This window comes from Nyctereutes procyonoides, unplaced genomic scaffold, assembly GCF_905146905.1.
Source record: "Nyctereutes procyonoides isolate TBG_1078 unplaced genomic scaffold, NYPRO_anot_genome, whole genome shotgun sequence".
In the NCBI taxonomy this organism is placed as follows: domain Eukaryota; kingdom Metazoa; phylum Chordata; class Mammalia; order Carnivora; family Canidae; genus Nyctereutes; species Nyctereutes procyonoides.
This window is the reverse complement of record NW_026575125.1, coordinates 107080563-107094962: the sequence shown is the minus strand read 5'-3', so window position 1 is coordinate 107094962 and position 14400 is coordinate 107080563. Positions and strand designations below refer to the sequence as shown.

General features: G+C 41.4%; 1 protein-coding gene across 1 annotated transcript; it reads left to right on the top strand.

Annotated features, from left to right (window-relative positions):
- The first annotated feature begins 10965 nt into the window (after window positions 1-10965).
- On the top strand, window positions 10966-14010 carry LOC129518109 (broad substrate specificity ATP-binding cassette transporter ABCG2-like). The gene is given in 4 exon segments (XM_055338127.1): window positions 10966-11250; window positions 11252-12128; window positions 13158-13580; window positions 13583-14010. Coding segments are annotated over 4 exon segments (2013 nt in total).
- Window positions 14011-14400: the final 390 nt, after the last annotated feature.

The window sequence follows — 14400 nt, the reverse complement described above, 5'->3', positions numbered from 1 at the left end:
CATCTCAAAAGGACGCTGTGTCATCTTACCTAGGGCTGATTACTTCCTGGAGAAGGAGGGAATATGTTTTCTTACACTGGTTTCTAGCGAGTGATCGATGTACTGCTTATAGTTCAGTTCATGCAGTCACCTGTCCCGGTGGCCTTTGGTACCCTGAGTTTGTGTAAGGAAGCTGATGGATGTGTGCAGTACAGCCCAAAATGGTTTATCTGGAAAGGATCACTGGTGGACAACTGACACCATCACCTTCTCTCAAAATATCAAAATGCATGATATATTAAAAATATTCTGTGGGTCCATAAAAGAGAAGCCCTCAACAAATATCACAGGAAGCCAGGATCCTATTTCACCAGCTCTGTGCTCACACAGAAAGAAACTATTTCTTTCCCATAGGGGTTTCAGAGTGTAACTCCTTTTTCACCCAGGACAGGTTTTCTGTGATGTGTTTTAAATGGGACCTTTATTTAAGCAGTCTGTACTCTGCTCATGTTTTGCTTTCCAACAAGCTGCTAGATAAGCAAAATTCCTTGAGCCTAAGACCAACCTTGATATTGAAGTCTAGAGCTATTTTTAAAGTACCATTTTATTTCTGATTATAAAAGCAATGTATAACCATAACTTATGCTTTTGAGTACATACGAAGAACTCAGTACTGGGTGTGGTATTTTACACACATTGACTAATTTTCACAGCAACTTTCTGAGCTAAATATAATTTCCATTTAATTTAGAAGGAAACTCTGGTCCAAAGACATCCAATGTCATGTTCAGGTTCTTACAGTTGGGAGGTGGTGTTGCTAGAATTAGGACTTGGCTTTTCTAATACTGTTGCCTACAAACCTTACTGCCACCAAACTGTGCCTCTATACGTGACTCTTACAGCGAATTTGAAAGAGGTACAATATAATGAGGAAAACAATAAGAATAAATATTACCATAATACCTTAACTTAGAGATATCTATTGTATTTGGTACATTTTTCCCAAGTCTTTACCCTGATGGATAAAGTAATAGATTTTTTTTTTTGATGAACAGGTTTTATTCATGGTTTTGTATTCTGCTTTTAACATTTAACCTCTTATTGTAAGCATATTTTCAAGTCATTAAATTTTGTTGAAAGCCTTTTCATGGTTGCAAACCGTTTGACTGTGCCATAATTCATTTAACCAGTCCCTTATTACTGGACATTTTTCTGCTTTCCTTTTTTGCTATTAGAAAACCAATTATAAATAATTCTACCATGAACCCATTTGACTATATTTTGATTGATTATTTCCTTGTTGTAATGCATATGTTTAAGGGCCTGGCACATGTTGTCAAATATAACAGATTCTCAATAGTTTCTGTATCAATCAGTCATAATTGACCTTAATATACTTCATAATTGATTCTAACCAACACTAGAGGCATCTTTTTTCATATGGCCATCAAATACCAAATAGATCTGGATTTTTAAAAAAAGGATATGGATTATTTTTAAGTGCCATATCTTTTTCCTTTTCTAAAGATCTGTGTCTTGAGGCTAAAGGCAGGATTGGGCTTCTACCCCACTGGCTCAGGAAGGGCTTGATGACCTCAGGATACCTGAGGTCGGGTGGGATGGCATCTGCAGCAGTACATGGCTACTACTTAGGAAGACCTACAGAACAGAGACTGAGGGCATTCTGCGTGGTATAAGGATTGTGCATAGATACATTTGTAGCTACATTCCATTTGTGAGATTGGCATTCTTGAATAAGGAAGAGAGGTAAAAATAACAGCCTAGAGAGTCTCTTCCAGTTTAGAGACTGAATCAAAAATACTACCCATTTGAAGCTGTCGCGCCTTTTCCTATATGATGCCCTTGTAACTGCCCCCATAAGGCACACAGATTATATACTATTATCTTTACTTTATGGAAGATAACAGCAATAACAATGGAAATTGATCCAGCACATACTATGGGACAGGCATTGTGCTAATACTTAGCATGTATTATTCTCCTTAATGTGCAAAAGTACCCTATGAAATAGGTACTGTATTTCATGGATAAGGACAATGAGGTACAGTAATTTAAAATAACTTATTTAAAGTCACTAGTTTAGCAAGTGACAGAACTGGAATTCAAACCTACTTAATTAATCTGTCTCTAGAGAAATCTCAGGGAGATTAAGGGCCACATTTAAAGTCTCCCAGAGACTAAGCAGATGAACTAGAACCCATGTAGAGATCTGTGTGTTCAGTGACTTTTCCTCTAACATCAAGGCTCCACTGAAGCCATTTGGATATGGTTGGCAATGTCAGCCCTCATTGAAAGTGTCCAACACTATTAATAATCTCTCAAGCACAGACCAGCTTTGCTCACAGAGGCACAGTGGCAAATATTAGTTTTGTTCCCTGACATCTGTGCATGCCCCTGTGTGTGTTTTTACCTGTGGGGACCTGAAAGTTCCCACAAGCACCATTTACCAATGAGTAGGTAGAGAAAATGAGAGGTGAAATAATGTGTCCAAGGTCACATAGTTGGTAATGAAAGCAGAGATCACAAAACCCATCTTTCACAGCTGTTGAGAGCGTGCTATGCAGGTTGGAAAGTGCTTGTCACAAAGCAAGCATTTAGTAAATAATAGCAAATATTAATAACAATGATAATAATAGAAGTTATCCTGTTAATATGATACGGTAATGAGTTCTTCTGCCTCATTAATCCTGTCCTCAACTAAGGACCACTGGAGTCATTCTTTGCCTTACTGGACCAAACCCTACCTGAGAGATTTGACAATATTTATCCTACCTTGTATGAAGAATGCCTCTCAGGAAGTTGCTGATAAGCTTGGAGAAGCTGGCTAACCCCAATACCCTCATATTTGTACCAAAACTACAGAGGCATCTAAGCAGAAACATTATGTCCAATGTGTCAACCTCACACATATCTTTGATAAGCAGAGGGAGGCACTTCTACTTTTTCACACTGTACTTGGACACAAGTCTGCCTAAGCATGATAGTAAGCAACAAGCTATCCAGTCTCTGCCATTTGAAGTATTGAATAGCAAAACCCTGTGGCAGTCTAGGAAACTTACCTCTACAGAATGTGCTGACGTAGTGGAATGGAATTAAATGGGACCTCATACCTAGTGTATTTCACCACCAACATGTTTTATTCATCCTTGCTTACTGTGTGAATGGGCAATTTTCCTCCCAGATGAAGAGGCACTCTAAGAACAGAGCTATAATTTTCTAAGGAGAATTACTGGGCCCCAGTCTTGAAGGAAGAGGTCATTTTGGCCAAGAGAAATGAATAGTTTTCTGGTATAGTATTCTCTTTACCACTAAAATATATGCTGTGTAGATTCTAGCTTGAGTTTTCATATGAGCGGTGAATGCAAATATTGAGAGGCTCTAGTCCCCTGGTATCAAAGCCATATATTCTAGTGAGGCTAGAGCTAGACATGGCTCCTGTTTGGAGTTCTGGCTATAATTATACTAGGGAACACTTCACTTCCATGTACATTAGATTATTCTTCTCACTGGGAAATGGGAAAGCAGAGCAAGTGATGGCTTTCAAAGAGTCTAGTGAGAAAAGTGGGTTTGTATTATTAGCCACCCAGAGTTCTATATTGACATGCCCAGGCCAGCCATTACCATGAGAGCAGGCAAGAGAGGTATGGCAAATATTATAAACCCCATTCCCACTACCAAAATAAATTGTAAAACTAATGGACGACTTGGTTCTTACTGAGCATTGACCATGTAAAGGAATATTATAGTACATGTCTTACTAACAGTATTGCCAAACCTCAAAACAATCATGTAGGATAGATACTATATTACCGTCATACCCATTTCAAAGATAAGGAAGCCAAGTCTCATCAAAATTAATTTTCCAAGGACAGCTTGTAAGAGACAAAGCTAAGGTTGAACCTAAGTAGTTTTATTCCAGAGTCTCTGTGTTCTTAACCAGTAAGCCCTGTTATGAAAAACAGGTGCATTGCAGTGGATAACAGATCAACACAGACATTTTGCAGTGTATTCATTAGAATACTTGTGACCAGTTCTGTGTGGGGCATTTCATAAAAAGTAACCTCATAGTAGCCTTAAATGTTAAGTATTATTATCATCTCCACATACAGATAAGGAAACAGGCATCCACAAGGCTGTCTACTTGTACGGAGCTGAGACTCAAAACTCTATAGTTTTTCTGGTTTGAAAATATCAGCCTACAAGGAGGCTACAAAGAAGAATCAAACAGGGCCCTTCCCTGTTACAAATGTGTTTTAACAAGTGAGGGATGACTTTTAACCTGAATCACTGTGATGCAAAGTCCAGGGCAAGTTCCATATGAGTAATGAAAATGAAAAAAGAGAAGAAGGAGAGAGGGGAAATAAGTGGAGGGAATAGGAAGGAGGTAGAGAAGGAGATGTAATCCAGTAGAAGAGGGAGGTCTCACTTCTGTTCAGGACTGGCTCCATGAAAGAAGAGGTATTACATATATCCTTGAGGGATGAGTGAGACTTGAATAGACAGAGCTTTCTTTTATTTAGAGCATGCTAGATGCTGGGCATTGTACTAGGAACTTAATCCATTAAGACTGGGTATCACAATAACAGTGTCATTATTTCTAGTTTGTAGATGAGGAAGCAGAGGCTAAGCAAGATGTTGCCAGATGTGGGTGACTGGCATGAACAAAGTCCTGACCCAGGGACCATGAATAGAAGTGTTGTTGGAACAGAGAATTCACAGGGATACTAGAAAGGTCCACTGGGCCCAGATTACATGAGTTCTGGTCCTCTATCCCATTGCCAATGGAAATAATGAGAGCTGGGTTTTAGGAAGATTCTCAGACATTGGTGTGCAAGGATGAATTGAATGATACTAACTAGAGTGGGTAAAGACACTTCTTCTATACTCTGAGCACAGGGTAATAGGCACAGTCCTCAGAGGGCTTAGTCTGAAGTGAAGCTCTGTCCTTGATTAGCTGTGTGTTCTTAGGCAAGTCGTTCTGTGTATCTGGACCCTCAGTTGTCTCAGCTGTAGATGAAGATTATAATAGAGTGTCCCTGTCTCACGGGGATGCTGTGAGGAGTAAACAAGACAAACTATGTTGAAATGCTGTGCCCAGCGCTTGACCCATCATAATCATAGGCTAAGCAGGAGTTTCTATTTATTTTCTTCATGAAAAACACTGAGACCAGCTTGAAAGCTTGGAGGCTGTTATTGTAACGCATGCATGAGGTGATGAGAGCCCAGCCTGAGGTGGTGGAAAGAGAGGATGAGAAGAAAAGAAATAATGATGTTAAGTATAAGACAGCAACTCCTCCTGACATTGTTGGGTTGTTGAGGAAAACAAAATCTTACTTTAGCTAGAATATTCTGCTGTGAAATGCAAAACAGATTTGAAAATGAAAATTATCTATCATGTGGGTTATATTCATCGGGCTCTTGTTAGACTATAAGACATTGACTCCAATTTTGTAGTATCTGTATCATTCTTTAAGCATTCAGCACATTGATTTCCTATCTCTTGAAGACTTTCCATTTTGCAACTATTGAAATGAAAGTTTTAAGATAAAGCAAGGGATTGGAGAATATATGAAAATGAGTCTAAAAATGGAAGATTGAGTTTCATGTTTACCACCTTTTATTCTGTGATTCAGAAAGACTTGCATTTGCATCATTTCCATTATGTTTTCTGAACTGGCATTAATGTTGTAGATATTAAGTCTGATACTTAATTAAAGGGAGGTTGTCTGTTCCTGCTATTGCTATCCAGAGCTATTAGTCACTTGTCTTAGGTGGCTAGAGCTGAATCTTGCTACCACAAACCCGTGTCAGTTATTTGATACATAAATCAGGTCCTGGAGACAATGAGTTTATGAATTAAAAAGTGTCAGACATACCTTTGATTTAAATATTCAGCCCACTATTAAAAAATCCTAGAATGCCAATCTCCAGTCCTTTCTTAAAAATGAGTTTATTAGCTGGTCATTAAACATAGTGTATATGCCACACAATTAATTTTATAGGAAGTTTGCTGAAGCCTAGATAAATGGACAATTAGCCCCTCTTCTGAGAACAGATCTATTATCATAATCACTAATGAAAACGATATTCGCATGCATACATAAGACAAAAATGGCCCCTCCCTCTCTCTTAGGTATTTGTTATAGAAGCCAAAAGCTCAATCTGTACCATCTAGTAGGAGTAGTTCACTTCATTTTTTTTTCTTTCCCTTAGAGTGATAATCATGTTTTCTCATGGAGCTCTCTTATCTTATCTATATTTAGTTCTCCAGCTTCTCTTATTTGAAATCTAAAGCTTGTGTTTAACACTGGAATATACATATATTTTAAAGATTTTATTTATTTATTCATGAGAGAGACAGAAAGAGAGGCAGAGACACAGGCAGAGGGAGGAGAAGCAGGCTCCAAGCAAGGAGCCCGATGTGGGACTCGATCCCGGAAATCCGGGATCGGGCCCTGAGCCAAAGGCAGACGCTCAACTGCTGAGCCACCCAGGCTTCCCTGGAATGTATTATTAACTAGATTTCAAATAGCTAGATAAAATAAAGAGAGAACATATAGATTTCAGTAGGAGGCTTTAGGAGGCTTTAAAATCATAAATAGATCAATTATTTAAAATGTGTCTATACATTTATAGCTTAAATATCTTTGAATGAAAAATAAGAAGAATGACATATGTGGAGATGGTGCATACTTCGATAATTGCTATAGACAATAGCATGGATGGATAAAATATAGAAAAGATAAAAATGCACAGCTGATCTTAGGTGGAATACAAGCTTCTGCATGGATCAGACACAGGAAAGAAAAGCCTGAGTATGAGTAGAGTTAAATGTTGCTGGGCTCCTGCTCTAGTAATAGGCAGTGATAGACAAGAATTTAGGCCCTTTTGAATAAGATAGCTAACATGCTCCAAGTATGAAGGAGTATTAAGACTAACTCAAAGCTTAAAATCAAGGACTGGAAATAAGGGGCAGAACACTTCATCTTGACTCATGAAAGGAAGCTACAAAAATGTTACCTGAAAACATATTCCCAGCAAGATACAGGCCTTAGGAAATAGGAGAATATAGAAACAGCCTCATGACACAGGAATAAATCAAGTTGTCCATTTGTTTGATAAAAGGATCTGCCAAGTCTCCAATATTACCACAGGACAGAACTTCTGAAATGACACTAATAAGGCCTCGTTCTGGAATAGGGACCTGTAGGGCTGGGTGGAGACCAGTATAAAAATCTAGATGGGGAGGAGGGAGGGGCAAGATGGCGGAAGAGCAGGGTCCCCAAATCACCTGTCCCCACCAAGTTACCTAGATAACCTTCAAACCATCCTGAAAATCTACGAATTCAGCCTGAGATGTAAAGAGAGACCAGCTGGAACGCTACAGTGAGAAGAGTCCGCGCTTCTATCAAGGTCGGAAGACGGGGAAAGAGAAATAAAGGAACAAAAGGCCTCCGAGGGGGAGGGGCCCCGCGAGGAGCCGGGCTGAGGCCGGGGCGAGTGTCCCCAGGACAGGAGAGCCCCGTCCCGGAGGAGCAGGAGCTGCACCAACCTTCCCGGGCGGGCGGAAAGGGGCTCGCAGGGAGTTGGAGCAGGACCCAGGAGGGCGGGGATGCCCTCGGGCTCCCGGGGACACTAACAGACACCTGCGAGCGCAGGAGAGTGCTCCGAGCTCCCTAAGGGCTGCAGCGCGCAGCGCACGGGGGCACCGGAGCAGCTCGGAGGGGCTCGGGAGCGGCTCCAGGGAGGGAGCTGCAGGGCGGGAGCGCGAATCCCACAGCGCAGGCCCCGGAGCACAGGGCGCCGGGACACAGCCCAGGATCCGGCCTCCCCCGGGACAGGCAGAGGCCGGGAGGGCCCAGGACAGCGAGGACGCTCCTGCCCCGAGCTGAGCAGATCAGCGGGCCCGCCGGGGAGCCTCCAGGCCCTGCGGACGGAGAGCCGAGAGCCCCGAGCCCCGTAGTTCCTGCGGAGGCTGAATCCAGGCTTCCAGAGTTGCCATAGCAACTGCGGCTGTTCCTCCTGGGGCCTGACGGGGTAAACAACCCCCGCTGAGCCCTGCAGCAGGCAGGGGCAGAGCAGCTCCCCCAAGTGCTAACACCTGAGAATCAGCACAGCAGGCCCCTCCCCCAGAAGACCAGCTGGACGGACCAGTGATACTCCCCCGTGTTCCAATACAACTTGTTTCTGGCCACTCTGCACTGAGCAAAATGACTAGAAGGAAAACCTCAACTCAAAAGAAAGAATCAGAAACAGTCCTCTCTCCCACAGAGTTACAAAATCTGGATTACACTTCAATGTCAGAAAGCCAATTCAGAAGCACCATTATACAGCTACTGGTGGCTCTAGAAAAAAGCATTAAGGCCTCACGAGACTTCATGACTGCAGAATTTAGATCCAATCAGGCAGAAATTAAAAATCAATTGAATGAGATGCAATCCAAACTAGAAGTCCTAATGACGAGGGTTAACGTGGTGGAAGAACGAGTGAGTGACATAGAAGACAAGTTGATGGCAAAGAGGGAAACTGAGGAAAAAAGAGACAGACAATTAAGGGACCATGAAGACAGATTAAGGCAAATAAATGACAGTCTGAGGAAGAAAAACCTACGTTTAATTGGGGTTCCCGAGGGCGCCGAAAGGGACAGAGGGCCAGAATATGTATTTGAACAAATCCTAGCTGAAAACTTTCCCAATCTGGGAAGGGAAACAGGCATTCAGATCCAGGAAATAGAGAGATCCCCCCCTAAAATCAATAAAAACCGTTCAACACCTCGACATCTAATAGTGAAGCTTGCAAATTCCAAAGATAAAGAGAAGATCCTTAAAGCAGCAAGAGACAAGAAGTCCCTGACTTTCATGGGGAGGAATATTAGGGTAACAGCAGACCTCTCCACAGAGACGTGGCAGGCCAGAAAGGGCTGGCAGGATATATTCAGGGTCCTAAATGAGAAGAACATGCAACCAAGAATACTTTATCCAGCAAGGCTCTCATTCAAAATGGAAGGAGAGATAAAGAGCTTCCAAGACAGGCAGGAACTGAAAGAATATGTGACCTCCAAACCAGCTCTGCAAGAAATTTTAAGGGGGACTCTTAAAACTCCCCTTTAAGAAGAAGTTCAAGTAACTCTGAACGTGAATGGGCTTAATGACCCCATCAAAAGGCACAGAGTTTCAGACTGGATAAAAAAGCAGGACCCATCTATTTGCTGTCTACAAGAGACTCATTTTAGACAGAAGGACACCTACAACCTGAAAATAAAAGGTTGGAGAACCATTTACCATTCAAATGGTTCTCAAAATATACCCTAAAAACTACAGAACACTTCTGAAAGAAATTGAGGAAGACACAAAGAGATGGAAAAATATTCCATGCTCATGGATTGGCAGAATTAATATTGTGAAAATGTCAATGTTACCCAGGGCAATTTACACGTATAATGCAATCCCTATCAAAATACCATGGACTTTCTTCAGAGACTTAGAACAAATTATTTTAAGATTTGTGTGGAATCAGAAAAGACCCCAAACAGCCAGGGGAATTTTAAAAAAAGAAAACCATATCTGGGGGCATCACAATGCCAGATTTCAGGTTGTACTACAAAGCTGTGTTCATCAAGACAGTGTGGTACTGGCACAAAAACAGACATATAGATCAATGGAACAGAACAGAGAACCCAGAAGTGGACCCTGAACTTTATGCTCAACTAATATACGATAAAGGAGGAAAGACGATCCACTAGAAGAAAGACAGTCTCTTCAATAAATGGTGCTGGGAAAATTGGACATCCACATGCAGAAGAATGAAACTGGACCACTCTCATGCACCATACACAAAGATAAACTCAAAATGGATGAAAGATCTAAATGTGAGACAAGATTCCATCAAAATCCCAGAGGAGAACTCAGGCAACACCCTTTTTGAACTTGGCCACAGTAACCGGAGAAGGACAAACAGTGTATGTTCTCATTCATTTGGGGAATATGAATAATAGCGAAAGGGAATATAAGGGAAGGGAGAAGAAATGTGTGAGAAATATCAGAAAGGGAGACAGAACATAAATACTTCTAACTCTGGGAAATGAACTAGGGGTGGTGGAGGGGGAGGGGGGCGGGGGGTGGGGGTGAATGGGTGACGGGCACTGAGGGGTACACTTGACGGGATGAGCACTGGGTGTTATTCTGTATGTTGGTAAATTGAACACCAATAAAAATTAATTTATAAAAAAAAATCTAGATGGGGGGCAGCTTGGGGGGCTCAGTGGTTTAGCACTGCCTTCAGCAGGGCCTGATCCTGTAGACCCAGGATCGAGACCCACGTTGGGCTCCCTGCATGTAGCCTGCTTCTCCCTCTGCCTGTGTCTTTGTCTCTCTGTCTCTGTCTCTCTCTTTCTCTGTGTTTCTCATGAATAAATAAATGAAATAAAAAAATCTAGATGGGAAGAGATGAAAGTAGAGACAGAACAAACAGGCATGTCCCTGTTTTCTTTTTTTTTTTAAGAATTTATTTATTTATTTATTTATTTATTTATTTATTTATTTATTATGAGTGTGAGCCAGGAGAGGAGCAGAAGGGGAGGGACAGAGTCTCCAGCAGACTCTGCATTCCACATGGAGCCTGGGGTGAGTCTCAATCCCAGGACCCTGAGATCATGACCTGAGCCAAAACCAAGAGTCCAAGAGGCACATCACTTTTAAGGCCACTTGCGTAACAGTAAGAGGAGATACCTCCTTCATTTTTGTGCCCTAGCTACCTAACTTTCCTTCACTAGGCCCAGCTAGGAATCTGTGAGCCCATGCAAATATGAATGAAGCATAAATAAATAAGTTAATAAGAGTGCTTTCTTACAAAAAATGTTAGTAAAGATAGAAGGAATAATAGAGGCCTCTGAGCACATGAACTCTGAGATCAGAGACCCCGGTGAAACTGAACCTCTGTTAAGCTGAAGAGGCAAAAACTCTCCAGATGTCTTCTAATAATGACCAAGTTTGTATCCCAATGTCACAAAGAAGCACCAATGACCTCTCCAGGATGACCTCCAACGACCTGAAGACATTTACTGAAGTAGCCATGTTAAGTTTTCATAACATTTACTATCGAGTAAAAGTGAAGAGTGCCTTTCTTCTTGGTCGAAAAACAGTTGAGAAAGAAATACTAACAAATATCAATGGTGTCATGAGACCTGGCCTCAATGCCATTCTGGAACCCACAGGTGGAGGCAAATCTTCACTGTTAGATGTCTTAGCTGCAAAGGAAAGATCCTCATGGATTATCTGGGGATGTTTTGATAAATGGAGCACCTCGACCTGCCAATTTCAAATGTAATTCAGGTTATGTGGTACAAGATGATGTCGTGATGGGAACAGTGAGAGAAAATTTACAATTCTCAGCAGCTCTTTGGCTTCCAACAACTATGACGAGTCATGAAAAAAATGAGCGAATTAAAAAGGTCATTCAGCAATTAGGTCTGGATAAAGTGGCAGATTCCAAGGTTGGAACTCAGTTTATACATGGCATGTCTAGAGGAGAAAGAAAAAGAACTAGTATCGGAATGGAGCTTATTACTGATCCAGCCATCTTGTTCCTGGATGAGCCCACAACTGGCTTAGACTCAAGCACAGCAAATGCTGTGCTTTTGCTCCTGAAGAGGATGTCTGAACCGGGACAAGCAATCATCTTCTCCATTCATCAGCCTCGTTATTCTATCTTCAAGTTGTTTGATAGCCTCGCCTTGTTGGCTGCAGGAAAACTGATGTTCCATGGGTCTGCCCAGGAGGCCTTGGGGTTCTTTGCATCAGTGGGTTACCATTGTGAGCCCTATAATAACCCTGCAGACTTCTTTCTGGATGTCATTAATGGAGACTCCTCTGCTGTGGTATTAAACAGAGAGGACCAAGAGGGTAAAGTCAAGGTGACTGAAGAGCCTTCCAAGAGAGGTACTCCACTCATAGAAAGAATAGCTGAGTTTTATGCCAATTCTGACTTCTGCAGAAAAACAAAAGAGGAGTCAGATCAACTCTCAAAGAGTCAGAAAAGGAAGCGCTCAGCCTTTAAGGAGATCATATATGCCACCTCCTTCTGTCAGCAACTCAAATGGATTTCCAAGTGTTCATTCAAAAATTTACTGGGTCAACAAAACTAAAAGACAACCTACAGAATGGGAGAATATATTTGCAAATGACGTATCAGATAAAGGGCTAGTATCCAAGATCTATAAAGAACTTATTAAACTCAACACCAAAGAAACAAACAATCCAATCATGAAATGGGCAAAAGACATGAACAGAAATCTCACAGAGGAAGACAAAGACATGGCCAACATGCACATGAGAAAATGCTCTGCATCACTTGCCATCAGGGAAATACAAATCAAAAACCGCAATGAGATACCACCTCACACCAGTGAGAATGGGGAAAATTAACAAGGCAGGAAACCACAAATGTTGGAGAGGATGCGGAGAAAAGGGAACCCTCTTACACTGTTGGTGGGACTGTGAACTGGTGCAGCCGCTCTGGGAAACTGTGTGGAGGTTCCTCAAAGAGTTAAAAATAGACCTGCCCTATGACCCAGCAATTGCACTGTTGGGGATTTACCCCAAAGATACAGATGCAATGAAACGCCGGGACACCTGCACCCCGATGTTTATAGCAGCAATGTCCACAACAGCCACACTGTGGAAGGAGCCTCGGTGTCCATCGAAAGATGAATGGATAAAGAAGATGTGGTCTATGTATACCATGGAATAGTCCTTAGCCATTAGAAATGACAAATACCCACCATTTGCTTCAACGTGGATGGAACTGGAGGGTATTATGCTGAGTGAAGTAAGTCAATCGGAGAAGGACAAACATTATACGTTCTCATTCATTTGGGGAATATAAATAATAGTGAAAGGGAATATAAGGGAAGGGAGAAGAAATGTGTGGGAAATATCAGAAAGGGAGGCCTAAAGACTCCTAACTGGGAAATGAACTAGGGGTGGTGGAAGGGGAAGAGGGCGGGGGGTGGGGGTGAATGGGTGACGGGCACGGAGGGGGACACATGACAGGATGAGCACTGGGTGTTATTCTGTATGTTGGCAAATTGAAGACCAATAAAAATAAATTTATTATAAAAAAAGCAAACAAAAACAAAAACAAAAACAAAAATTTACTAGGTAATTCCCAGGCCTCTATCGCTCAGATAACTGTAACAGTCATCCTGGGATTGGTTTTAGGTGCCATTTTCTATGATCTAAAAAATGATTCCACAGGAATCCAGAATAGATCAGGGGTGCTCTTATTCCTGATGACCAACCAGTGTTTCAGCAGTGTGTCAGCTGTGGAGCTCCTTGTGGTTGAGAAGAAGCTCTTTATACATGAATATATCAGTGGATATTACAGAGTGTCATCTTATTTCTTTGGAAAAGTGTTATCTGATTTACCACCCATGAGGATGTTACAAAGTATTATATTTACTTGTATAATATACTTCTTGTTAGGATTGAAACCAGTTGTGGAGGCCTTCTTCGTCATGATGTTTACTCTTATGATGGTGGCTTATTCAGCTAGTTCTATGGCACTGGCCATAGCAGCAGGCCAGAGGTGGTATCCATAGCAACTCTCCTCATGACCATCACCTTTGTGTTTATGATGCTATTTTCAGGGCTGTTGGTAAATCTCAGAACCATTGGGCCTTGGCTCTCATGGCTTCGGTACTTAAGCATTCCTTGATCTGGTTATGCGGCTTTGCAGTATAATGAATTTTTGGGACAAAACTTCTGCCCAGGAGTCAACGTAACAACGAACAATACCTGTAGCTATGCAATATATTCTGGCAAAGGATTTTTGCTAACCCAGGGCATCGAGCTCTCCCCTTGGGGCCTGTGGAAGAATCACGTAGCCTTGGGATGCATGATTGTTATCTTCCTTACAATTGCCTACCTAAAATTGTTATTTCTTAAAAAAATATTCTTAAATTCCTCTTTAATTTACATAATTGATTCACACATTAAAAAGGGAGCATCTTGATTTAAGTAAAAAAAAAGGAATAATAGAAAACCACCATTTGGTAATTGTCAATGGATGACAAAACTATTGGGTTACATTTTGATGAGGATATTTACATGATTTGAAAGGATCTCCTCTACAAGGTACTTTGTAATAACAAAGGGGCAAATAGTAACTTTATAGTGAAGAAACCAGAAGACATCATAACTAAGTGATCAAAATTAGCATCCCCAAGTAATGGGACACATAGGTAATTGTGTGTATCTTGGTTAGACGCGATAGGAGGGGTGTATCATTTTTGAACTAGCTCTGCCAAAATTATATAACCTGAATTGAATCACAAAGAAAAATAAAATCCTAATTGATGGACATTCTACAAAATAAATTTGTGGAATTTGGGATGTAGAACAT